Consider the following 27,063-nt stretch of genomic DNA (forward strand, 5'->3'; position numbering starts at 1 on the left):
TGCATGTATTTATCTTATTCAACTGATTTTTGGTACTGTATACAATCAAAAGCATTAAACATTTGGTGAAATCTTTATATCGACTTTAATTGTGAATGATGGAATACAAAACAATTAGAATGGACGACATCTTTATTTAACACTGTACAGATTCATGCTTTATATATGTGGCGCCGCAGATTTTACGAGTTGTCGTTGTGTTTTTTAACTTGATACCATGAACTGGCCCGAATTTTATACACCTAAAAATCAAATGTGGCCCCTTGAACACAAAAGTTCGCCCACCCCTGTGCTGCCCTCGAATCATTCAAGCACTGGAACTTTGCCAACGTGAAAACATCCATATGTGCTCAGCTGGCCTTTAAACCGCAAGTGGCGAGGTCAGGTGTGATCACCTACCGCGGAAACTGATCGTGACGTAAGGCAGACCTTCAAGCGAAGCCAAGTGTTCCGAAAAAAATGTCTATTAGCCGCTGTAATAGGTTGCGTGAAGTGTCAATCACGTTGTGGAGGCGTGTTCAAACCCAGCGCTCGCAATCTCATGCGCGCGCCCGGCCGCAAACACCGAGTCAGCGTGCGGGAAACTGTCTCACAGTCTTCACAGTGGAAAGCGATCCGGAGCAACAGCCTGGGAACAAGTAAACAAACACAGCCAAGTTGCGCGTAAAGGCTGTGCGCTGCGCCGGGCTGCGCGACCAAGCGATTAGCGATAAAACGAGCCTCGCTCTATTTTCCTCGATTATTGTACACTTGAGACAGGACCGGGATATCCTAATTGGACATGTGAGTAGCAGGAGTTGAACAAGACTAATAGCCCACGCTCCAAGATGAAGTTCCTCGCCTGCGCCCTCGCCACTTTGCTGCTCATCCCATCCGGTGCAGCGCAGTCAGGTGAGTGTTTTCTGCTTGGGCTGGCGCGCGAACGCCTTCGTTGAGTGGAATCACCCGCTCAGCCTACTGATTGGCTCATTGTCGATTCATTAGCGTGGAAAAGAAACTTAATCAACTTGAACGCTGACGCAGCGCAGCTCACCCCGCCGACTCTGTTCAGTGTCAATTGCTTCTCAAACTGCACTTGTTCGCCGAAATTCACTTACCGAACTGTTGGTCCGATCATCTCTTTTGGATGCTTCGACTATTTACAAGTCCTTTTCGCTAGTTGATGATTGGAATTCTTCCCTGAATGTTTGAAACATTGAACCATCTTGTTATCATCACGCAGTAATTCCTGAACGGGGCAGTTTGTGGTCCATCTACTCGTCATTAAAAACATTTTCTTCTGTTCGTTGGTCCTTCCCAAAGACTTCAATCACTTATCATTTGTTTTTGTTCTGTTCAGGAACATTTGGGTTTAATGGGCCATTTTGGGCGGGTTTCTCTCCAAAGTGCTCCATTCTAGCTTTGGAAATGCACAATAAACTGTAGAAAACAAAATGTCAAACAGAACAAGTGAAATACGTTTGATGACACTGAGTCGCTGTGCAGGAGGGCTGAAGTGTTCAGGGGCACACTGGAAGCAACTGAATGCAGCCTATTCGACACATGCATTAATGGATGGGTGTTAGCGCGTGTACGTGGAGAAAAACAGACAACCGCACTGTTTTGCTACGCGCACACACCCAGCCAGGATATTTGTGACACCGATTCCACCCAGCAGCCCTCTGGTAACTTTGTGGGTGTTAATGAGGACTGCTCAATTCCTGACTGTGATTATCATGTTGAACTAAATGAGAAGATTTCACGTGGTGTTGGTTGCAAAGAATCTCATCTGTGTGTTCACTAGTGTGCTAGTGAGTGTAACGTGTAGAAATTCCCAGTTGTTCTGTGGGATTGATTTCACATATTATGAAATTAAACAAATATCCCATGAATTTCACATGTTAAATTTTAAACATTTATAGCATCAAAGGACACGTGCACACCATATTTTGCGGGCAAAGGCCGATATTTACTCTTTGTTTTTATTATTTTGTATTAAATTGTATACACTGGTGGAGGTTTGCAACAATGAGGTATTCTTGATAAAATGCATTCTAATCCTTTTCAACCCTTCACAATCGGCAAGGCCCCATTAACAAATTTAAGGTTTTTGTTATTGCTCATCTTCATGAATCACCTGGACATTTAGTTGGAGCATTTAATTAGCGTGCGCGTGCGCATGTTGATGTGAGTGTGTGAGGGAGAGAAAGGAACAAATGCAGCTTTGGCATGTGAGCGTTTGGGTGACATTTGAAGACAGACGCCTGTGCAGTGGTGTGGGATGGGGGATGGCGCGGCGTTGGGGGCGCACTTGCTGAATGCCAGTTTCAAATTACCGTCGGCTTGTCAGCTGGCCCACACGGGGCTGACCAAGACTTTGGAGATGACTGGCAGAAACGAGAATTTATTACAAGCTAATTAAGCTTTTTTTTTCTTGATAGCATCAGTCTAGACTGTCGAAACCTTTGTGTGACAGCATGACGGATGATGCTCCAAATTAGTCAGCATTGCTATCAAAACTGGATATCTGAGCTCTGTGACCCACGTGAAACTTCTTGTTCATATGATATGCTGCCATGATTGCGAAGGCTTTGCCTTTCATGGGAGCAGATGCCCAGACGAATGCACAAACCAATCCTACTTCTACTTACGTTGATTGGGCTCCATATTGAGCAGAGGGCTTTGTTGCCTCTGTTCAAGTTAAAGGACTTGATAATGAGGCGTCAGGCGTGCAACGGGAGCCCTTACTGGATGCTCCTCGAGGACGCAGCTCACTCTGATGCTTGATAGGCGCTCCTCTATCTCGTTGTCTGATGATATCACAAATTGAGTTGTATGTGAATTTATTTGCTCGTCGCCCGCTCAGAGATGCTGTCATGTTCCGTATTTGGCAGCAGGTGGCAGGCGTTCATTTCTGCCTCCTGCACACCTGCTGCCTATTTGTCGGTGATTGCACCTGCTATATCCAGGCGCTCCGGCGGTCGACTCGTTGTCGGAGTATTGCATGCCGTGCCACTGCTGTTGCCCATGTTTGTAAATATCATTCGATACCATTCGCTGTTGGTTACATTTTCTTCGTCCCAAGGGAATCATTATATTAGCATACGTGAACTAGTACTTGTTTTAACATATTTTCCTTGCCGTTTTTTGCAAGCGTTTTCTGTTGTCGCGCTTCCTTATTTCCTGGTTCTCGTTTTTACCAGCGCTTTATTTGGCGGGGTTTTGTTTGTAATAAATATTTTTGTTTTGATGAAGTCCTTGTCGGTGTCTGCTATTTCGGGGATCCACTTATTCACGTTTGCTCTGTTACATACGAAGCAGTTCCTTTTCCTGCTTCGTGCGTAACGTGACAGATGCATTCGGTTCAGGGACTGGAGCAGTGATTTCCAACCACACATGAGAAAGATCATCCAGCATGCTGCAGGGAAATGTGTGTGTGAGGTGCTTTGATTGATTGGCCACCGATTGGCTGATTTCCATGGTAAGGTTCCACATGAGTGTGCCACGGTGCACACCCGCGACCCTTGTGAGGATAAGCGGATTAGAAGATGGCTGGATGGATACAATGATTGTTCACGAGTAGCTCTAAAATTGACAAATGTGTAGCTGCTCCATATGATCAATTTTTGAATTGCAAGAATTAAAGGCTCTTTCTTTAGATGGTGGTAGATCCAATTCACTTGTGTTGCTCTTATAACAGAAAAAAAAACAAAAATGCTTTTCTTGAAATAAAGTGGCCTAGATTTCACATTGAGTAAATAAAGTTGTGAGGCAAGAGCCTCTTTGTTTCAGTTCATTTATACTTTTTATTTGCATTCTTCATTGTGGTGTTCTGTCATTTTTGTGTCAGTTAAAATATTTGCCTTGGCTCAAAAGCGGTTGCAAAACCCTGGACTTTGGAACCTGACCCAGTGTTTACATGCTGAATCACAATATGCAGCTGTAACAGCTCCAGCCGGTGATGCCCAGTGATGGGCAGTGTGCCCACACTCACCTGGAGGGCAGCAGCCTGGCACGGGACAAGGTCACAAAAGGTGAAAGGGGCAGCTTCAACTTTTGGACTCAAGCCACAAATGCACTTTTGTTTCTCTCACAGACTCTCTCCGTTCGGTTTCTTGTCGACCACCCGAGGGTTTGTTGAGCCCGCCACTTGCGATTTCGCTCAGGGACGAACGCCTTCACACTGTGGCTGAGACAAACACATTTGCACACGTCTCTCATGTATTCCTTTCTCCCCCCTCTGTCTTCCTTACAGCATGTATTCGTTCGTTGTGTATTTTATTGAGCTCCTAATACCGGTACATGTATGCAGAAAAATTTAACTCTGTTCATTGTCCCAATGGTTTGTTTGTCCCTGTGTGCCCTGTGATTGGCTGGCAACCGATTCAGGGTGTCCCCACCTACTGCCCGAAGACAGCTGGGATAGGCTCCAGCACCCCCCGCGACCCTTGTGAGGATAAAGCGGATCAGAAAATGGATGGATGGATATTTAATTTGATCCTGGGCCGACAGGCTATTACATATCAAACCGAAAATGTTGGTTGTGACTTAGCAAATTAATTGAAAGAAATAAAAAGAAACTACAACTAGAAACCTCCTTTAGAGTCCAGCAAATCTTAGCCACAGTGAGAGGATGAAACGGGCATCTATTTAATTATTTCCCTCCCGCCTCCCCAAAGTTTACATCATGTAGAAACCACAAGCAAAGGATGAGATTTCGGGCATTCCGAGCACATGCAGCCTTCTGTATACAAACGCTGGCTTTGAGTTCCCACTCACGCATGTACTCCGGCACAAGGCCAGCACAGGAAGTGGGATGTCGTTCAGCTTTTCTGTTGACTGACAGCGTCGCCTTGGCGAGGCAGCCCTGACTCTTTCCAAGCAAGTATGGGCTATTTTTTTTTAAAGTTGCCTTCCTCCAGTGGTTGACGATCGCAATAACAAAAGCCTTTTTTTTCCTCCCTCCATAACCTTGATAAAGCTGTTTTAATGCAAGGGGGGAACGTTCGCTGGCCTCTCATCTCAATAGCGTGTGCGTGCGTGAGTGAGTCGATGCTCTGTTACCAGCATGACTTGCACACACCAAGACCAACCTAGCCAGTATTTCTGTGTGTGTGTTAATCCCTGGTAAAATACTGAAAAGACCTACCGTAATCTGTTTTATTACACTACAAATTTAAGGATATTCACTGTTCTGAGGCGTTAATACGAGAGCCGCCTTAATCACGCCCTAACTCTGCCTGGCATGGAGTCAGTGTGTTATTCTGGGTTCGAGTGTGTGTGTGTGTGTGAGAGATATTCTGTATGCTCAAGCATGTGCACATTTATTTCTATCAGACGATTTGTGACAGAGCTCGTCAGTGTCTGCCGTCCTCAGTTCCTTATTGAATATTTGCCACAGTGGAAGAGATGATTGTTTTGCTCAGCCGTCAGCATGACAGAGAAAGACCGCTCCGCAAAAGCACTGAAATGTAATATCACAGAGCGTTCATAATATCATGGATCACCGGGAGGGCACAAAGACTCATCGATCTGCTTAACAAGACACTCGCGTTTGGCTCCCTCTACAACTGCTGTAGTCAGTCGTCCCTGCAAAGCCGCAAACCCAATAACTGAATTGCGATGCGCCGGGAAATAGAAAACATATAAACGGAATGCGATTGTTTCCAAAAACCATTTCAAGTTGAATTCCATTAGCTCCAGTGAAAAGCCATTTCAAATTCAGATGGAGACTCTTGTGAGTGACAGTAATATTGCAACCCCCCAAGGCTCTTTAAATGGCAGCTTGGATTGAGCTCCAGGAAGTTAATTTCAGAGTGAGGTTAGAAGGGCCCGAGAAGACGGGCTCTGGGAAAGCGTCGTACTTCTCACTGGTGACTTTTTTTTTCTTTTTCAATTGCCGTGTGTCAGTGGTTCTTAATTATAGTTTGTTTGTGTGAAATGAGAGTGATGGGTAAAATTGGCACAGTTCTGTACAAATGTATTGTATGACAGCCAAGTGTGTATCTCTTCAGTGTGTGTGCCGTGTGTTTATAATCTATATAATTGTCGGTGGATGAGTCCAGTCAGGGGACAATATTCTCGCAGACCTTGTCTTTAAGTCGGCCTGTAATAATAAATGTCCGCTGACAATGCGGGTAGTGAGACGACGGTGACAGGTGGGAGGTGCACAAAATGGGTGCAAGAGATCGCCGATGAGCACGAGAATTATGGCACGCCAGTCCAGCATGATTGTGCATCTGGCAGAGAAGCCGCCATGTTTCTTATCCTCATCGCCTGCACCCCCACCTCAGTTCTTCAGCTCTCTTTGTTTCGCTGAAGTGACCTTGCAGTCCAGCAGAAATATAGCCACTCCTACGGCAGCTTTAAAGGTACATAAAACTTGTGCGCGTGTGTTTGGTGGGACCTTGGGCCCGGCTTTGCTGTGGTTGTGTGAGCACGAGGAAGCAAGTCACTTTTAGCGGCAAGAAATGGGGAAGCTGAAAAACCTGTGAGAATCTCTTTGCGCAGAAGCAAGTTTTTTTGTTCGAGGCCACATTTATTTATGTGCAAAAGGCCAGTCAAATGCCTCTTTGCTCCCATGCGTTTTAGTCCGGAAAGCAACTGCAGATCTCTCTTGGCAAAGTGAAAGCAGGGTGATGGTGTGATCTTTGGTAAAATGCAGATGAAAGCAAGGGAGTTGGTCTTGTGTGTGTGTGTGTGTGTGTACGCGCCAGCATGCGCACATGGGGGTGTGTGTGTGTGTGCATGGGTAACATAATCGGTTAAGGTGGACTGAGTGAGAGAGTGTGCTGCCCCTGAGGAGTGCAGCTATCATCGTCGCTAAACCTTCCAATTAATCAATGCCGGCCACATTTACACTTTGAGCAGGGATGGGCAAGTGGGACACCTCTGCGTGTTCAGGCTCTTGATAAATTTTTTATGTGTGTGCGATATGTATGTATTTATTACAACCCCCCCCACCCCCCCCAAAAAAATCTCCAAAACATTAATGCAAATTCAATCTAAGTTCTCCATGAAAAACGAGGAGGAAATGGATGAAGAAAAATTGCGGGGAAATAATTGCATTATTGGCACACAACAAATGAATGGATTACGAGTTTTCAAATGAGTCAGCGATAATAGTTTGTTCAATTATTGTTCAAGTGAGTGTAAACAGGGCAGCAAAATTATTGCAAACTCTCAACGTTATTTATTACACATGACATTTTGACTTTTCCGGACAGATTTTAGCAAGGGTCATGTGAGGTGACACACATGAGTTGCTTTGGCGGGCTACATAAAATGACGTGGCGGGCCTCGAGTTTCACACCTTTGTGCTCCTACAACATGAGGAGGCCGAATGTTGCAGATGTGGAATGATATGCATGACGAACATAGTTCCTAATAATGTACAAATCTTGAAGTTTTGTGCCATTCTTGAATGATCTTTTTTTATGCAAGACAGCCCTTCGTATAGAATTTAATTTTTTTTTTGGTGGTAATTTCGTTGTTTGCGTCAAACCCTTTGTTGTTGGGTTAGGATTCTGCATTTTTGATATGTGCATTGAAAATGAAATTATCCCACATGAAATCTACGGAGACAACATACAGTATATTCCACATATGGAGGTCTTTTGTCCATATTCAAAATATTTTTGTCATCCATCTGGTTCGGAAGTGTACTGTCCTATGTGGCCCCCCTGCATTTAGCCCATTTAGCCTAACCCTGGTTCTGATGTTTGAGGTTCTGTTTGTGAGATATATTTGTCTCCAGTCCTTGGACAGACAGTGTGTAAGACCATTCATGGCTACTTCATTCCATATTCACTCATGCAAACATAAACACATAAGGAAGTTCATATTCTGTGCTGTATGTTACACACATACATGTGCTGTATGTTATACATGCAGCACATTTGACAATAAAGTTGCATCCAATTCAATCCAATCCAATATTCCAAAAGTGTTCTTTGATTCAGCAAACATACAATCGAACACAAACTTTGCTGACTGTTTCATGTCCTCGACGCACAAGCAGTTCAAAGTTCACGTGTTCTTAAGAGTCGGCGCTGAAGCCAGGGCCGTTATGTCTCATGGCGAAAGTTTCACACCTTGTCATGCGCAAGGAGCACAGCAACACCCATAAGGAATTTCAACACTATTATAAATTCTTGCCAACATTAAATCTTTCATAACTTGGCAAGCCCTATTTAAGGAACATTTTAACCTTTGACTGACCTTAGGTTGAAAACAAATGAACTGCTGTTTCAATAGAATATGCAACCATTTGCTCTCGTGTGACGAGTGACCAAGAGCTTGGAGGTTAAGCACCTCACATTAGGATGCTCATATATACGTGATGCACGTTTGAATTGTTAACATTGTCAACCTTTTGTACAAGAAGAAGCATGCCGTTACGATGAAATAAAATTTGTATTCTCACCCAGAACGTTGACAAATGTGCATTGGTGTGTGAGTTGTACAAGACACGGTTCTTAATTATTATTATATTTTCTTTGAGTGCAGATTATTTGTTTTGTTTGATTTTCCTTAGCACCCAGGACGAGACGTGTGGATTATTTTGCGAAAGTGCAATAAGTTCAATTTTCATGAGGTCTGAAAAATCGTGAACTGCCTGATTCCTACCCGCTTGTTGCCTTGTTTCGTCTGGGCTCCGTGGGGACCCATGGCCTATTTGTTTGTTGACTGAGTTGATAGAGAGAGAAAGGTACAGAACACATCTCTGTTTCTCTGCTAATTTGCTATTCATTATAGAAGTGTTGTGTGCAATCTGGTTGTAAAATTGCAGTTAAAGTCAAATAAACTTGATTTTACACAAACAACAAAACACTCGCTTCGCGTTATAAGCATTCCTCCAACTAGCAGCTTTCCGTTAGAGCCAGAAATGAATGAAAATACAATACCTTCAGACAGCAAATTTCCCACGCAATGATTTCTATTGTTTGTGCATTTATTTTAGTCTATGCCCCTAGAAAAAACATCCAGATCATCCTCTACAACAGCGTTTTGCAACTTGGGTCATGTCTCGGCACCCGTTTGACCTTTTCTCACGGCAGACCACCAAAAACAAAAGTGTCACAAAAAGTATGGAAACTGAATTAATGAAAGTCTTGTTTCGATTGACTCATACTTAACTTCCTCACTGTGAATCGTGGGCCTGTGTGGCTACTTGCAAGAAGCCAAGATTTATTGACTGGTAACAAGTGTATTCACGAGCTTGCTGTACTGTCTGCCATCTACCGGAAGGACATTTTGATTGTGGATGAACAAAAACACATGCTGTAATCAATATGTATGTATATATATTTATATATATATATAGTATTTTTTTTAGCCTGGACTTAATTATCTTCAGAAGAGGATAGTTCGAGCGTGTTTTTTTTCCCCTCTCCCTACCCAGTGTTTTCCTTTCTGAAGTCTGATTGTAATTTCCCCATTGCGGGACAAATAAAGGATATCTTAATAAATACAAATCGAGTGCAACACAGTCCCCTGCACTGTCCCTGAATTAGGACATCCTTGGAGAAATGCCGACGCACGCCCTCAAAAAAGTGAGAGATCTTCTGCGCGTAACGATAAAAGCACCTCGTGCTAAAAATCCATATGATCAAATTAGATTGGATCGGATTGGATAAACTTTATTGCTGTTCATGATCGTGTTTTGACAACTTTCATTGTCATTCGTGCTGCGTGTACTATTGACAACAACACAACATCAAATCAGAGTATTGCAACACATTTTCCATTGCTTTGCAATGTGTTTCGGGTGATTTACGCCTCCAGCATTCATTTTCACACACAACCAAGCTGATCCTGAAGTACTTGCAATACTTAAGCAACGCTGCTTCCGAGGTTGCTTTCAAGTGTGGCAAAGTCCCGACCGCGCTTCCCTGCAGATGGGTGACGTGCGAAAAGCAGAGGCTGTCCAACATGGAGACACGGAGACATTCAGAGATGAGGGATAGAGAGCACAAACACATTTTCATTGTCCGTCTCACGGCTCTCTATGCTGTGCACTTGTCATGCTGCACTCCATCATGAAGGTTTTCATACAGTATATTCGAGCAACAAGGCTTGCTTATGGATTTATCAAAACGGTCAATGACTGGTAGCACACCTTCAGACTTAAAACCATGTTGGAAATGTCGGAATAACCCTCAGCTTCCCGAACAAAAGCAAAACAGCTCAAATCCTGCAGCCCCCCTCCCCACCCCCTTCTCTTCATCTACTTTCTTTCTTATTAGAACATCATGTCCCGAGCCCTCCTTAGACCTAGGCTCGTATGTAGTGCCCGTATGTGCTTGCTATCATAAAAACGGGCGTGCACCATATGTTGTATGATGCAGAATGCACGCTTGTGGTGTTTGTGCGTGTGCATGCTGGCAGGTCTTGTTGTGAGTGGCAGGAGCAGGTGGTGCGAGCCACTGCTTCCGTGCACAGACTCTTCTAAACAGTCACTGGAGATCACTCTGTTGGTTTCATCACATGCCAGTGCAGCTTCACACAATTCTGGCCGTGGCTTCAACTGTGCAAGTGATATTTTGAACAACGTTCCACTGTTCCACAAGCCATATTTTCTGTCCTAGCATTTTTAGAAATCTTCACAAAATTTTGGATTGACTGGTTAGCTCATCTGCCTAAAAGTGCAGAGGTGCAAGGTTTGATTCCGGTTCCGGCCTTCTTGTGTGGAGCTTGCATGTTCTCGCAAGCCTGCGTGGGTTTTCTCCGGGTACTCCGGTTTCCTCCTACATTCCAAAAAAACATGCATGGCAGGCTGATTGGACGCTCTAAATTGTCCCTAGGTGTGACTGTGAGCTTGAATGATTGTTTGTTTCTGTGTGCCCTGGGATTGGCTGGCAACAGGTTCAGAGTGTCCCCCGCCTAATGCTTGAAGACAGCTGGGATAGCCTTCAACACGCCCCGCGGCCCTTGTGAGGAGGAGCGGATCAGATAGATGCATGTATAATTACTATCATCATTGTATTTTGAAGGTTCTAAGTCAAATAAAAATGTCACCAATCTCAATACAGATGCGATTCAAGATAAACAAACATCATCATGCATGATTGTCCGTGTTTTATGTTATGTGTTGTGTTTATTATTTTACTTTATGTTAACTGTTTTGTTAAGCGCTTTGTTACAGCTGCCGCTGTTGTGAAAGCGCTATATAAATCAGCATGTATTGTATTGTATTGTATTGATCGGTGGCTGAAATTCTGTCTAGGTTCCTGTAAATAGAATTTTATTAAAAGTAGCTGCTAATCAACTCTAAATCATGTCTAATATGCATGAAAGGTTTGAGAATCCTTGAGTCCCATGAAAAGCGCAATGTAAATCCAATCCTTTTTTTTGCTGTTATTTGATATGTGCCAACCTTAGGTTTTTTTTCTTCATTGGCCCTCTTCCATTATACCTCTAATAAATAGTAAGTAGGTGAGTGATGCTTTTGAGCCAGCATTCAAGAATGTTCCACGTTTAAAAAAACAACATTTAAATTATAATCTCAGAATTTCATGTTCTCTCCTTCATCTCTCCATCAATTAAAGATGACATATGTTCCAAATGAATTGTCTCTGGAGCTGATCATTCTTCCACTTGATGATTTGCTTTAAATACTGCATTATTGTGTTTTGGAATCATAGTTTATCATAGAATGTTGGTTGAAACGATTCATATCGGCAATTCTAATCATTTTTAGGGGCGCTTCAGTTATTCACAGTAATTTGCTGTATGTGTTCCGACTTGTTCCCCATCCCTTGTGAATCGTGAGGATTTGCTGTGCACATCTGTTCACTGTTCCAACACTTGGTTAACTGCTCCATATTGTCACACCAGTGCTGCTTTGGAGGCAGTAATCATTTGTGAAGTCACCATTCTGAGGGTGCTAAATTTCCACACCTAACCATTAACCCACCACTTCTCAAGGCTTTTATTCGCCTTGGAGTGGCACCTTGATTCTAGATATATGATCCCACCAAAGGAACCCCTTCTTGAACGCTGACTAGTGGCAGCTCACACCTCCACGTGGAGCCATTCAGAGTAAAGCCAGTTTCAAAGATGAAAATGTGAGACGCCATTAAGTACGAATTAGGGTGCAGGCTAATCTGTATGTGTACTCATTTGAAATGCTGCAAGTGATTAATTAGTGCTAAATAATAAATAAAAACATTGCTCTGCTGTTCAAAGTGTGCAAGTGGTGAACTGTGAGCATGCCCATAACACATATCACAAACAAGAGTCACATTAGACGTCAGTGTGTGACGTGCCTTCTGTAGCAAACTGCAGCAGCATCCGCGTCAAATTTACTGCTTCCATTCTCAGAAGCCATGAACACAACATGAACTTAAAATTGAATTGCTGCATTATGGACTTACTGCTCATTTGGCTATGTGTGCCTGTATAATGAGCATCTGTCCTTTTTTTATTTTTTTCATGTAGCATTATCACTTCCAAACGGTGCACCTGTCTGTTTTCGGAAACCCCTTTTTGAACACCCATCCCACTGTTGGCTTACCAGCTAAGTAGCAAATAAACTACAAATGCACGTGTGTGCGTGTGTGTGTGCGTGTGTGTGTGTGTGTGTGTGTGTGTGAAGGAAACGTTCTGCTGGGAAAATAGTGCTACTAATTAGTGGAATTAACCACAGATCAAAAGATTCAATTAGAAAGCTGTGTGGTTGCACACAAGAGGCGAGGGAAGCTGAGACATGGCATGCGCCTCCAAATTTCATGCTGGAAGGGATGTCATGCAGAGAATATATGCAGGTAACGCGTTGGCTGTTGACAAGTTGCTGTGGGAAAATTTTGGAACCCCAAACCCACCCCCCCCACCCCCGGTCAATTTCTAACTGCAATATAAAAGCACATGTGTACACAGCACCCTTTGTAACAAGCGAGTTCAGCTGCAAAACCAATTCCATTCATTTCTTCAAAGACTCCCAAATGGACGGACATCACCAAATGAAACATTGGTGTTAATTAGTTATCAACACACACACACACACCCACATACACACGCTGCTCATTAATTCGCGTAACTTGATTTTCCTTACGCTTCTGCTTACAGTATGTGTTCTCCAGTTCCAGACCTAATTAAACACATAATTAAGTGTGTGTGTGTGTGTGTGTGTGTGTGTGTGTGTGTGTGTATGTGCATACTGTGCACTCTGTCACAGCTTGGACCAGCATGGCCAATTCATAGCACTGCTAATTTGCCATTCAAACACCACATGATTGACTCATCCTCATTAAATATGTGGCAGCAACAACACATACACAGTTACACACACACACACACACACACAACCATGCATGGTTGATAAGTTTAAAGGTTCTTGTCAAACCGTCAACCTTTTTTCAAAATACAAATCACATGGAAACAAAATGTAACGGCCAGTGAAAGAAGACGATTTGTTGGCAAAGTAATCAATCAAAACACAACAGACAATTACACATTGAGTTAGAAAAATTATACACACATATACTTTATTTATATATATATATATATACCGCGACCCTAGTGAGGATCAAGCGGTTAGGAAGATGAATGAATGAATGAATATATATATATATATATATATATATATATATATATATAATCTTTGCCTGATGAGAGTCCATTTAACCAAACAAACCACCATCGACCGGCTAATGAATTGGCGTGACAGTCTTTGGAACCATTTAGGCAAGTGACGTTTGAACAAATCACATGTAGATAGGCAGTAAAATGAAAATCACAGACATATTCTTTCACCCTTTTGAAGAGCTACTGATATTACTGTGGAAATTATGTGGGTGAACTTAGTTGTGATGTCTCCATGTAGTGTACGGTATATCTGCATGTCTATATCATGAAACACTCAAGATGGCCAAGGCGCACACACACACACACACACACACACACACACACCATAAGGTCCAGCACAATATTCATTTGCCTTTTTATTATTTTTTTTGTGGAACGGATTAATCGAATTTTCATAGATTTAATTCCGGAAAAACGAGGTACAAGTATTTTGATTTGCGAGCATGGTGACGGTACAAATTACACTTGTGTATGGATCTCCAAGCACCATTATAATGTCTTTGCATGTTTGTCAGTGTCAATTTGCACGTGCCGAAATCTCATCCTTTTACTTTGGAGTCAGTCTGGAACTTCCTCTCATGCAAGATGTTTCCAGCATTGTTTGGTGATTGCTGCAGGACGATGTGACTAGTTGCTAAAAAGCTGAATAAGAAATGGAAATGTTCTCAAAACTGTGCCCGGAAACTTTCGGCTTCCGCTGGATATTCAAGCGACTCCGATGCAAATGTGCCCATGTGTTTGTTTGTTCATGTGTATTCCCTTGCTGCTGTCCCTATCAGTTGAGTTTTGTGGTGCTGCACTGTGTTAAATGGGAGCATCCAGTCTGCTGTGAGGCCTCATTCATCAGTCTCAGGAACGGACACGGCTGCCGTAAACTTCTCCAGGGACCTCCATATAGGCGTGTACGGACAATTTAAAGATACACGATGAAGGCTTGAAGTGCCTTTCGTGGATGCATAGGCACAAGTAATTGTTTTGACCTTTCTGACATCATCGCCTACGCTTTGTCTTCCTGTAGGTGTGTACGCTCTCGTCTTTTTTGTCCACGTCCGACTTCATTCTGCTGCTTAACTATCACCGTCGCACAAGGCGCATCTTGCGCTCGTGCTCGAGGTTTCGTTAGCCTTGGGACGCATCCAGCAAACGTCCTGCAGCGATAGTTTATTTTTCTGCAAAGTGCAAGAAAATACATTTTCTCTGAAGCTCAGTGGTGGAATTACCCGAGAGGTTGTTCACTTCAAATAGCCGTTAAATTTATACATTTACTTTGCACAGCTTCAACTGTGCAACGCTTGTTTTCCGCCAACGGTTAACTTTCACTGCACGCGGTGTGAATTAGTGAGAAAATAACATTTTCCCTTGTGTTGCTGTGGTTAGATGATGTCCACATGCCTTACCTCTGGATCTTTCTTTTCCTTTGCTCATTGGCCACCATGAATTCCCTGAGGGGGGCAGTTTGTGATTGACAGGGGTGATAATCTGACTAATGGCAGAAATAGCAGCTGTTTGTTAAGGTGTTGAGCACGAGTGCAGGAAAAGCGTGAGAGGTTGGACATTCTAGGTGCCTGTTTTTTTTTCCTGCATCTGCTCACCTCTCTTGCAGTCAGTCCTCGCGGCCTCAGTGTCATCATTAGAACCGTGTCCTAATTAGCGCTGCGCTAGCTAATTGTGCCTGTGACGCAGCATCTCTTGGGAGAGACGACATGCTAATTTCAATAAGAGTAAACAAGTAAACTGCTCCCCAGTGACGATGGATTAATTAGAAAGTGTCCTACGCTGATGCCGATTGAAAGAATGGGAGTGGAATGATGTAGAAGAAGAAATGAGGGAGACAGAGAAATTGCAAGCAAAGAGTGGGATGGGGTCAGCTAAAGTTTGCCTTCATTTTTTTGTGTTGGGGGGCATCCTGAGACTGACGCTCATTTTAGGAAATTGTTGTTACTTTTTTTTTCTTTGTACAGTTTTGAGAGTCCTTTACCTTTTAAAGCTATACCTTTTAAACTTTTTTGCAAATGTACTAATATGGTGAAACGGTTGTTTTTTTCCCCCTTCACCAGAATGCCTCTGCACAAACATTGGATGGTTTCCAATTTGACCTGACAGATTAACTTTGCATTTCTGGGGGGTGCCTCAGCTGCGCATTTTCCCCAACATGGCTTTGCCTGGCTTAAAGAATGTCTAATGATGCTTGTTATGACAGGCTTTTAATTTTTTAATTTTTTTTATGCCTAAGGCAGACGAGCTGAGGGAGGCGGACGAATGCCAAGCAGGTGTCCAGCTGGTAGGGTGCCACCTCCAAAGGAGGAAGTGACAATCACTGCAAAGCGCTCTGAATGTGCTATACCTTCCTGTCTGTCGGCAGGCTGCAGACACATTGCACTCCACTAATTCATCACATCATCAAACTTTATGCCGTACAGTCAGCTTGTATGTGCTCCATTTGCTTTCTCACCAAGCCACCTCCACTAACATACATTGTGGGATGACAGTTTGCTATTTTATTTTATTGTATTTTTTTTTTTTTTTGCCATGATCCAAATATTGGCAGGCTTTATTGTTTAACTGGATACACAGCGTGTCTATCTTTTGTTCCATCAGGCATCATCTTGTAAATCTCGGAGGGCCACATGGGTATAAATTTGAATTACAACCTTCATTTTCGACTTTTAGCTAGAGGTTGAAAAAGGTAAATTTCGATATCTTCTTCAGGGGGTGGTGGTAAGAGTGCAACTCATTGTCCTCTCACGGCTGCCCTCAGGGAGCGCAGGTGTTGGCGCAGTTGTCGTGATGAAGGATCAACGTGAGTGGGTTCGGTTTTGCCACCCTCAACGCATGTGTAAGGAGGGTCATGAGGGGGAGAAAGAAGGCGGACTGGCTATCTAGAGGATTTATTGGTGCAATGATCAGATCCCAGGGCCAGCGGCGCGGACGCTGAGGCCTTTTCGCTCATCCTCATGCAATGAGATGGATGGAGCATGCGGGGCCCGTGAGAGAATGGCATTTTGTTGTCCATTCACACATACTAAATGATTTCTTTGTTACTGAGGCCATTTTACTCAGCTTCTGGGGTTGACTTGATACTTTATTGTATGGACACATGACATTTATCGCCTGGTGCTTTATATTGATTTGCAAGGACTTCAAATGCACCTCTGTGTGTGTGTGTGTGTGTGTGTGTGTGTGTGTGTGTGTGTGTGTGTGTGTGTGTGTGTGTGTGTGTGTGTGTGTGTGTGTGTGTGTGTGTGTGTGTGTGTGTGTGTGTGTGTGTGTGTGTTTGTGTGCCTGTGTGTAGCTGTAAGAAAAGAAAGAAAAAAAATATATTCATTCATTCATTCATTTTCTGAACCGCTTGATCCTCACTAGGGTCGCGGGGGTGCTGGAGCCTATATATCATATAAATAAAACAAGACTGACGATGTGCAAACCTTAACTGAATTAGTCAAAAAGGATAGCATGGATGACAAATTGAGATCTGAGATTAGCATTTTAATGGGCTCCAAGCATAGAAGCTCATAACGTATTTCTAGTGGTAAGACTCGGAGAGGTACAACTTCTGGTTTGTGTTAATTGCAAGCTACCAGGGCACATTGTGGACGAAATTCAAATTTGTGCTCACGTGGGATTTTGTAAGAGGTGTATTCAATAGTTCGGAGCTGGTGCTTCTCAAGGTGGAATTGTCATCCAAAGTAGTAACTTTTTAAAGACGAAGGAAGAGCTCCTCCATTATATTGATCTTTTTATTGGAACACGTTCACCAGTGAGCCTGTACTACAAAGGAGGTAAACGGTTTATACATTTGGTGAGTCAATTTAACTCTTGCAACATCGTATGAACGGTTGTCTATTCGTCTTTCTCTCTGTTTCTCCCCGCCAAGTCACCAAGCTGTGCACTCTCTCGCTCCCTCGCTCCCCGGCGGCTATTGTGAGGCGATGAAGTCGGATGCTCCATCACGAACCTTCGTGAGAGCCTTTCTCCTCATCCTCCTGTTAGTACTGTGTTTGTCAGTGTTAATATTTTATTATTGGTTGTCGTATGTTGTCATCAGCTCAATTTTGTTGCATTTGCACATTACAATGTGAGAATCAATAAAAGGAACCCACAATAGTGCGCATTTTGGCTATGGCAATGTTCCACTCCTGAATTTTGTCTGTAAGAGACAGGCAAATAAATGTTGGCTTTACTCATAACACCTCTAATGTGCCAATTTAGCAGGTATGCAGTGTGAAAGCGGCTTTTCCAAATCCTATAAATCCACATCAGGACCCTCTAACATCGTTCTTGTCATGCTGATTATTTGACACTTTTACAAAAAGACAACTGTCGTGTAACGATTAAAATTATATTAATTATTATGAAAAGCTTACTTTTTATTGTTTGTATACATATATTGTAAATCTCTGGAGTGGCTGCCGACCCAACAAGTGCGACATTAAACACCTAAGTAAATCTTGAGTTACAGTGAAAGTCCTCTACGACGAAATCATGTTTAGATCAAGACATTTTCCGCAACAGGGGACTTTTCACTATAGCAAATTTTATCTCAGACGTAAACCCGAACACACACAAAAAACGTATATGTGTACTTTTTTATTCCAATCGGGCATAAGTATGAGCATATACTTATTTCACACTTCATATAGCCAGCGTCGAAAGAAAAAAATGGAGAGAAATTGTCAAATTTATGATCAGCATTTACTTTCACTTACATCAATTTCTTGCATAATGTCTTTTATTTTGCTTCCTCCATCTTTCATTTTTATTACCTTCATCCTGTCTTCAAGCGGTAAAGCTTTTCTTTGCTTAACTCCTTGGTATGCAAAGGTTTGTTTTGTCGCCATTTTAGCAATGTAACGTTCGTGCTGCGTCTGAAACAAATACTGTACTTCCTGTACTACTGCACATGTGTAAACTAGTGTGGTGGTTGCTGTTGTCATTTCTGAATGAAGCAGTAGAGGTCGCTGTGGCACGCTGAAGTTGGATTAGACTTTTGCGGAAGGCTTGTTTTCGTTGTAGTGAATCTCCTTGTGAGGCAAGAGCAGAGACAAAGATTTCGTATAACGGAACAGAGGGACAGAAAAGTGAGAATGGTTTTCATACATGAAAACCTTTCACACTAGGGGGTATTTTCACCCATGTAGGTTTCGTTGTAGAGGAGTTTCACTGTCTCTGCATATTTCTTTCTATTTTTTTCTCTGTAGGCGAGTCGTTATCCATTTAATATTGACATCATAACAAACCATACACCACATTAACCTGCTCATGACATAATCAGAAGCATAGCTTTGCAGTGCGATGGAATGACCATATCTCCAAAACCAAACACACATCATTGAAGTTGGTATGACACCTTTCGCGCGTCACGTGACAGCCTTCGTAGGAACGCCCCCTCTGCTTGACTGACAGCAAAAGTCACTATCATACAGAAAAACCAACATCTACTACAGATGTCAACCTAGCAAATAGCTAGACATGATAGTTAGTAGCTATCATGTCTTGGCCAAAAGGTAAGGAAAACGGCATTGAGTTTTGTTGGATGTCCAGATTAGTGTTAGCAAGATTATTAATTGCTGATGAGAGAGCAATTAAGCATTCACTTGATTGCTTAAAGGGTGTCCTAAAGGGGTGTCCTATAGATGTCAGGGGGGCAGTATTTGGGTTTGGTCATATGACCATGCCGTACATTCTTACCGTCAACTATTGCGCCACTAGTTCTAATTCTTAAACTGTATTATTCCTCCGACACTGTGGGCTGGCCTTCTGCAAGTAGAAGAAAGCAACTGACTACAGCACACAGTCACCAGTGATATCAAACCTTTGAGGTTGCAAAGTTCTCACAAAAGCCAGACTTGCCATTGGCGATGTGGGTTGACTCACTTGCATGAGACAGGGTTTGCCCACAAATCTGACTGATTTAAGCAAGCTTAGAAATAGGGTTGGTAAAGTATGATTCTTGACTGGGGTTTTTTGACGCATAAAATGTATTTAAGTCTTTATGTGTTATTACATTTTAAGAACAGTTGCTGCCCGCTGTAGCTTAATTGCTCAAATGAAGTAAAATTTAAATAAGTAATTGACATGATATTTAAAGTGGGAATTGTTAAAATGCATAGTATGTTTTCTTGAACACTGGCATGATGACAGACATCTGCCATTTTTTTTTTGTGGCTGAAGGGGCGCGTTGCACGAGTTGTTTTATATCACGGCTGAGCTTAGTTTTGGCCAACAAAAGTGCATCCTCAGCACTTGTCACAGACCCATCCAGGCCAAACCTCATTTGCATAATGAGCAGCGGACTTAATATGTGCAGATATAGTAAAGGCCAGTAACTTATTGTTGCAAAATGTCAGCATACACTTGGAGACAAAAACTAGCACTACAGCAATGGACTGCAAATGTGTTGACATCCATCAAGCCGTAGAACAAATCGAGTTCGTGAGATTTTGCCCCAGCATTTAAGCAGGGAGGTTTAGACTCGAAAGTTTCTGTTCAGATTTATGACGGTCATTGAAAAGTAAGAAGTTGCCCTTGTGTTCAACCGTCATTATATCCCAGGAAAGGAACTGAAGCATATGCTAATCCTCAGAAGAGCATGTATTTCCAAAGCGATTCTGATGTTTTTGCAAGGGATTAAGGGGTCGGGAGGCTGCATCCGCTGATAGTAAGCGTGGCAGGGTTTTGTGTTTGACCGCAGTAGACGTGCTGTCAGAAATGCGGAAGACAACAGGACTCCAGATGAAATGCCAATGACCCGCAGAAGCAGGCTGAGTGAGATGGGCTGTGCAAACGTCTGATAGTGCCTTTTCTCACTGTGAGTCGCTGGCTGTGCTTGGTGTTAACCTTTTTTTCTGTAATTTTGTTTATTTTTCAGCCTAAATCAGACGCACGTTGCCATGACCGCGATCACTGGACGGCATGGGGGCGGGGGTGTCTTTGGCTACGAAGACAATAGCCGAGCAGCTCATCTTTTGTAGCGAGAGAGAAGGAGGCCAATGAGGCACATTCTAATCCTGTTGAAGAGGAAGGCTTTAAACGCACGGGGACATGAGTAATTGAGACGGACGAGGAGAGGCTGTAATTCAGTGCCTCAATGACCCCTCGTTTTAGAACTTTATTTTCATCACATAAGATCGCATCTTTCATTTGAGTAAAAAGCCTTGCACCCTATCTGTTTGGCAAGGTTTATAATGAAAGAGTTGATGCATTTTCGGAGCACACGGCTGGAGCTGATTTCTTCTTCTTTTGCCTTAGGTGAACTACCTCCTACCTGCCATCAAACTGAATTATGTTATTCTGCTTGGATTCACCAGGTCAAAGTGTGTTCACTTGCCTCTTTCAAAGCCCTTGTAGGCAGGTCGAAGTCGCAGTGGGAGCTCTTTTTGTCCAAACCACTATTCCTGCATCTCCATCCTCCGTTCATCGATCACTCTCTGCCTTTTAACCCCTCACTCACTCTGAGTAATGGAATTGCCTATAATGGAAGCGGATTCCGGCCAAAGTCTAACGTGCACAAACCTGTCGGGCGATGCATGTCACGTCCCCATGTCATGGAAAATGCAGACTGTTAGTTCTCCCGTCGCCTTAGCTTGATTTCATACATGTCTGGTGAAGAAGGGGAGTGGAGAGCAAAGCTGCCATATTCAATAGTGCCAGGCTTCTTTTATTTGATGTGTGCTGTCAGAAGAGCTTCAGTGCTGCCTGAGAAGATTTCGCAAGCTAGAAGAGAACATCGGTGATTCCCTCATACTAGATGTAGTGTAGGCAGTGGTGTTGGGGGAAAGCCACCCTTAGGGCATCAGTCGGGAGTGGGGATAGTTTAAAGAAGGAAGTCACACTCGCATCCACACAAATGCACACTTTAATGAAATGTTTGACATGAGCTCGCAGAGGGCACTTCGAATTATATTCACTTGTATGTATTACATTGTGTGACTGGCTCAAAGGCACGTCAACAGCAGTGAGGAAGATAGCGTCTCTCCAACAGATAACTGGCTGGCTTTTTTCGTTGTGTCCCCCCACGGCCCATGGCCGAATATGAACTGTCACCTTCTTGCCAATGGCGTGTCCAGTCGACACAAATATGATATAAAAGTCGGAAGTTGGTAAAAGATCATTTGTCTTTTCACAAATAATGATAATGTGCCCCATAGACCGGCGCAGAGGTTAATCCACTGTGTTTTGTGGTTCTATATGCTTTGATGGCCTTCACGCTTCAGCCAGCACACATGGAAAACATCCACGTGCATTCATTCCAGTGCCAGGAATCGGGACTCCCTTTTCTAAATAGTTGAACTCCTCCTCCTCCTGCCCTTAACCCCCTCTGCTATGTTGATACCACAAAGATACCATGAATAGAAGCACTGCGTTCCACTGGCCAGCTGACACGCCGTTGTCATCTTACACTCAGTACAACACTTCTTGTCAGCGTGGGCACTTTTAGCAATGGAAAACTCACTGTCCTGCCCCGGAGTCTTTCTGCTTATCAGTCTGATTTAATGCATACTTTATTTTCTCTACCATTCACATATCAGTGACGAGTTTGCTAGCTAGTCCATCATCTCTTTTGCAGAGAGCTGTTTGCTTCATGTTGATACCTTCGCCGGTAATAATGCTGGTCACATATGATCAGTTTTTCCACTGCGGTTGGTGACTTGGTTCAGAGGTTTTAGCTAAATGTGCGCCAGCTCAGACCACAACCATTTGTAGAGGGAAAGCAAGATTCCAATGCATTCCTGTTTGGCGTTTGCTGTCATGAAGTTGATTTGGCCCACGGGTGCGGTTTTGCCCAGGTTCACAGCATTCAAGCACTTCAGCAATCGTCACTACTATTGCCCCTCATAGTTTCAGGTTTTGATTTTCAGAATCGTATTCTGCCTGTTCTGCCTCGACAAAGTAAGACATCATTTTGATGATCACACTTTCGCCACCGCAACCCTATATTGATCTCCCATGACTTTACGTGTGCTTTCCGGAGGAAATGTCAACCTCTTCTGGACTTCCCACCGAGGACTCCTTTCCCACTTGTGCTGCACATAGCCGAATTAAAATCTATTATAGAATGTGACAGGAACATAAATAAGATAAATGGTTTGGGCTTTCTTTGGGTTTCACTAGCTCTTTGTCCACCTTGGGGCTGTCCTTCTTGACAAAAGCTTGCCCCCTAGCAGCCTCCCTGCTGGGCTTTCACCCCGGGCATTTTTCTGGCGAGCATATTTGTACATAAAAATGTGGCGGGCAAACACATGCAAGCTTCTGTACTATTCAAGTCCCCTCGGGTCTATGGTGGAGGACAAGAGGTGAGGGACAAAGCGGTGTGGAGACAAGATGGATGGCATGCTAGAAAGAAGCTTTTCTCAAGGGTCGGAAAAAAAATGTATACATTTTAAGCAGCTGTCAGCCTGTTTGCGCTTCCTCGCGTTCATACGTTTATCTCCCAGCTATCTCGGGAGATGTCGGGTCGCTATGGATATGTTTGGTCTACAGTCGTACACTCGTTATTCAGCCGTGAGCCTGCTTTTGTCTCTGTTCCATCTTATGAAATGTGCCACACACACTCACTCCCACCAAGTTTTTGCCATCGATTTCTGTTGCAGCACTCTTCGTGTTTTCCACAATGTTTGAATGATAGAAAGGAAGTCATTCTTGAATTTGACACCCTGCTGAGAATTCTGGATGGCCATTGTTACTCGTCTATCCATTTTTTGGCTTCACAAGCAGAGGTTCTGTTGCACAGTGTGTTGGCACGTTTCTTTAACATGTAATATGGTGAGGGGAGGGATCAGAGTGTTCTCACCTCACTTTTGTTAACGATTTAAGCAACTTCAGTCATATCCCCCCAGTTGACTAATTACCATTCTGGGCTGTACTGGCGGGCTCGATGCTTTGCAGGGTGCAGATAAAACGTCACAAAATTGATCAATATCTGGCAAGTAAAGCTTCTCTGTGATTTGTATTTGACGGCTTGTAACTTGGTGAGAGTTGAACAGTCTAGTGCCCCTGTTGTCTGAGCCCGAGTTTTAATGTGGTCTTCAGATGGAGAGACTCAAATTCAATCCATTGGAAGTTACGCCTGACCTCATGGGTCTCACTGAATCTTAATTTGTCATCTTACCGAGAAGTCTGTTGAAGAAATATACAAATCTACTTGTTAAAGGCCCCTCTCCCCGGATGAAGGTAAAATCCTCTATTTCTACAACTTCCTGGATGTGCAAGTTTTTAACTTTTTAATCAAAAATGCGTTTTTGATTAAAAATGCAGTTAAAATTACGTACATACCGTATGTTCCAGCGGTTGAGAACTGGCTCAACTACTTGACCTACCACTTGTTCACTTTCCGTTGTTGCCATAATATTTCAACTCACACAGACATCACAAAAGAGCTTTCGAAACTCAAATTTAAGATACAGTAATATCCTGACACAGGAAATCAAAAGACGTGGTCATGGTCCTCTGCTTTATACACTCAATATAAAACTTTAAATGGTGTGCCTCAACAGTGTTCACGTACTCTGGGACACTACATCGGCACATAAGCTAACAACGTATATCAATGTGGCATTTAAATAGATAACAATACTCAGAGACATATTCTTTATACTCTGTGAAGAATATATTGCTACTATTACTGCCGTACTGAGAGGCAGAGAGAGGAGCTGAGTTTCCAGTACAGTATATTCTTGTCTTATAATGCCCCCACGTGGTCAAGGTTCGCACACCAAAATAACCAAGAAAAATGAAGCATTTGAAAAGTGAACAAAAATATTTGATTTTTAATTTATCTTGTTACTGTATGTTTTTACATAGTATGACATTACAGAGAGCTATTTCCCCCATTTAAAACACATTCCTATTTTTTCTTTTTCTTTTTTTGCTCCTCTTTGCACTGCTATGGCCATCCACTGACCTTTTTAGAAAGCGAGCCTCACTTCACTCTAATCAGCTAGAATCTGCAGACAGCCCGGATGAAAATAACTTTTGTCGGTTTTATCTCCATGTAAGGTGGTTTAGATTCAAACTGGTGGCTGTGATGTAGGAGAGGAGGAGGTGGGGTGTTCTGGGCCCATATAATCATCCAATGTAACGTGACCTCTGGCGGATGGCCCCTCTCACTATCTAACTGCCTTCAACTTTATTTGGCAGCTAACTTTGAAAGCGACTCGCTGGGATGCCTGCTGACACCCAAACACATGCACGCATACGAATACACGTAGTTAGGAGCACATTCACCTACCCTCCCATATGGCATCATTTAAAACTCCTGGCAACGTTTGTGTTTATCAGGACAACAAAGCTTGATTCTGGCCTGCAATGAGCCATCGCAAATCTCAGTTGAGTTCGTAGTCGTGCTAATAATTAACTCCAGGGCTACTATTTCAGCCGTAGGGGGTCACTGGACGTCACAGGGTACCCGTCTTATATTTAGCCCACATTGTTATCGCTTCTCTTGTGTCCAGCGCCTTGATCGTGGAGCCACTGAAGCTCCTTTTTGATGCCTGCATAGCCGAAGCTGCTTCAGGTTAATCCTCTGATAAGCACTTATTGACTCTGTTATGAATTAATGAGTGGATTAGTCTTGTGAAATGCAGACAAACTTGAGGTGTTTGGTGTGTAAGATACTGAACTGGAGTGGGCTAATGTCAAATGTCATTGTTTTCCATGACAATCTGACGGGGTGGCACGTGCAGATCAAGAACACATTCAATTATAGTGCAGATTGGGATACAAATTAAAATTGAGGAATTTTCTTGCAGCCTCTGGCTAATCGAAACAAGTACCGTCGGTCTATTCTCATTGTTTTACCTCTTTCTCCATGAACCAGAATATAGCCTAACATCTAACAATTGAAAATGCAAACAAAGATAAAAAATTTTGCCATTTATTGGAAGAATGTCGTCCCTCATTTTGCCATTTGACACGTGATGAAGGTGTTCTCTCAACAATCAATAAAAACTAGTGCTTTATGTTCTGGGTTTGCACTACGCAGAATGCATTGTGGAAGTGAGTTAAAGGGGAAGTCAATCCCCAAATGTTCTTCGTAATAAGAAGTTTTATGGAGCCCAACTAGTACAAACACAACATTCTGATTAATATTGCATTTGTGGAATGTGAGTTAAGCAGTATAATCCACCCATGCTGGTCCATATCAGGAGCCAGCCATTTTGTTACTTGCTGTCGACTTAAAATGACATCACTGTTGCTCAGAGCTCGGGTAACAACCAGTCATGGCTCAGCTTGCTCGTTACCCTGAGTTACTGTGAAAGTGGCAAAATGACCACTCCCTGAGATGGCTAAGAACAGGTGGATTTTACTGCTTAATGCAGAATTAATCAGAATGCTGTGTTTTTAATGTGCAGAGAGGTGCATAAAACATATTACTAGAAAGAAAAAATTGGGCTGACCTTCTCTTCATGATAGGGCATTTGGCTTCACAACAGGGACGTACTGGGTCCAAAATTCAAAATTCTTTGACTGCCAGGGGTGGGGGTGGTTTTTGCCGTCATGCGCCAAAAATGATTCGTCGATTAGGAGGGTGCAGACGACACATAATTGTCGACGCAAATGGCAGGGCTGGATGAGAGGCAGTCACACGCCTAAACGTAAAATATGCCGGGGAGCAGGGAAGGGGGTTGGGACCGCGGACGTCATACAATAAAATTAGTCGGTCACAGGGTCAAGGGGTAGCCGTCACGCGGTTCGACGGGCCCGGAAATCGACCGGTCGCTCATGAAAATCAACACGCTTTCCCCAAATTCAGAATCAATTGTACAGTATGAACTTCGATTTCCATTAGTTGTTTGCACTTGCTTAATTGCTTGATTGCATAAACTGACACTTGACCCAACGTGGTTGGTCTGCACTCGCATTTGGCTGTTGGTGGTGATAATAAAGAGCCAAAACAAAGTAACACGCACCCATAAACACTTGGAAAAAGAAGCCTGCTGTAGAGGTCAGCGGTGTCAGCGTTAAGCTCTTCGGTTGGTTGTATTAACGATGAAAAGTGGACTCATGACACATGGCCTTGACCTCTGTTGTCAATGTGAGCATGTTCCATTTAGCCATGCTCACCCCTACAAATGCCACCCCCCCCTCTTCGGCTCCCATCCCTATCACGGCCCACAGCCTGCATCCGAGCTCGCTGCCGAGGGAACACGGGGGAAACAATCAGAGGCAAATTGCCGTGCTGCCGCGCACAAGCGGAGGTCCTCTCTCAGGGCACGAACTGGCGGTCTACATACAGCAGCTCGCTGATGGATGTGAAGCAGAAATGATACACGCTGATAGCGGTGTGTCTCTTTCATTTCCCCGCAAGATAGATTGAGTGGAAGAGCTACCACGCGGCTCGGGTAGAGAATGTCTTTTGCAAAACATCCGGCAGACTCTCCTCCCAACAAATGTATTCACGGCACCAACCTTACCGACGAGAGTGCAGTTCAAAAGCACCTCTTGGAATAGCCCAGATAGGTGAGCCGTCACAAAAATACATGATTACTGCCATGTACC

The 27,063-nt window shown here is 43.3% G+C and overlaps 1 protein-coding gene across 3 annotated transcripts in view; it reads left to right on the forward strand.

The window, feature by feature from the left end:
- Nucleotides 1–471: 471 nt before the first annotated feature.
- LOC127595818 (receptor tyrosine-protein kinase erbB-4-like) overlaps nucleotides 472–27,063 on the forward strand; it is a 177,729-nt gene continuing 151,137 nt past the window's right edge. Inside the window, exon 1 of one of the 3 annotated variants that reach the window (XM_052057674.1) lies at nucleotides 472–891. In XM_052057674.1, coding sequence (XP_051913634.1) covers nucleotides 828–891 — 64 coding nt within the window. In that variant the 5' untranslated portion in view covers nucleotides 472–827. The remainder of the gene's footprint in view (nucleotides 892–27,063) is intronic. The other 2 variants (XM_052057673.1, XM_052057675.1) reach the window with 2 other exon arrangements.

The sequence above is a fragment of the Hippocampus zosterae genome, chromosome 2 (genome assembly GCF_025434085.1).
Source record: "Hippocampus zosterae strain Florida chromosome 2, ASM2543408v3, whole genome shotgun sequence".
NCBI lineage: Eukaryota > Metazoa > Chordata > Actinopteri > Syngnathiformes > Syngnathidae > Hippocampus > Hippocampus zosterae.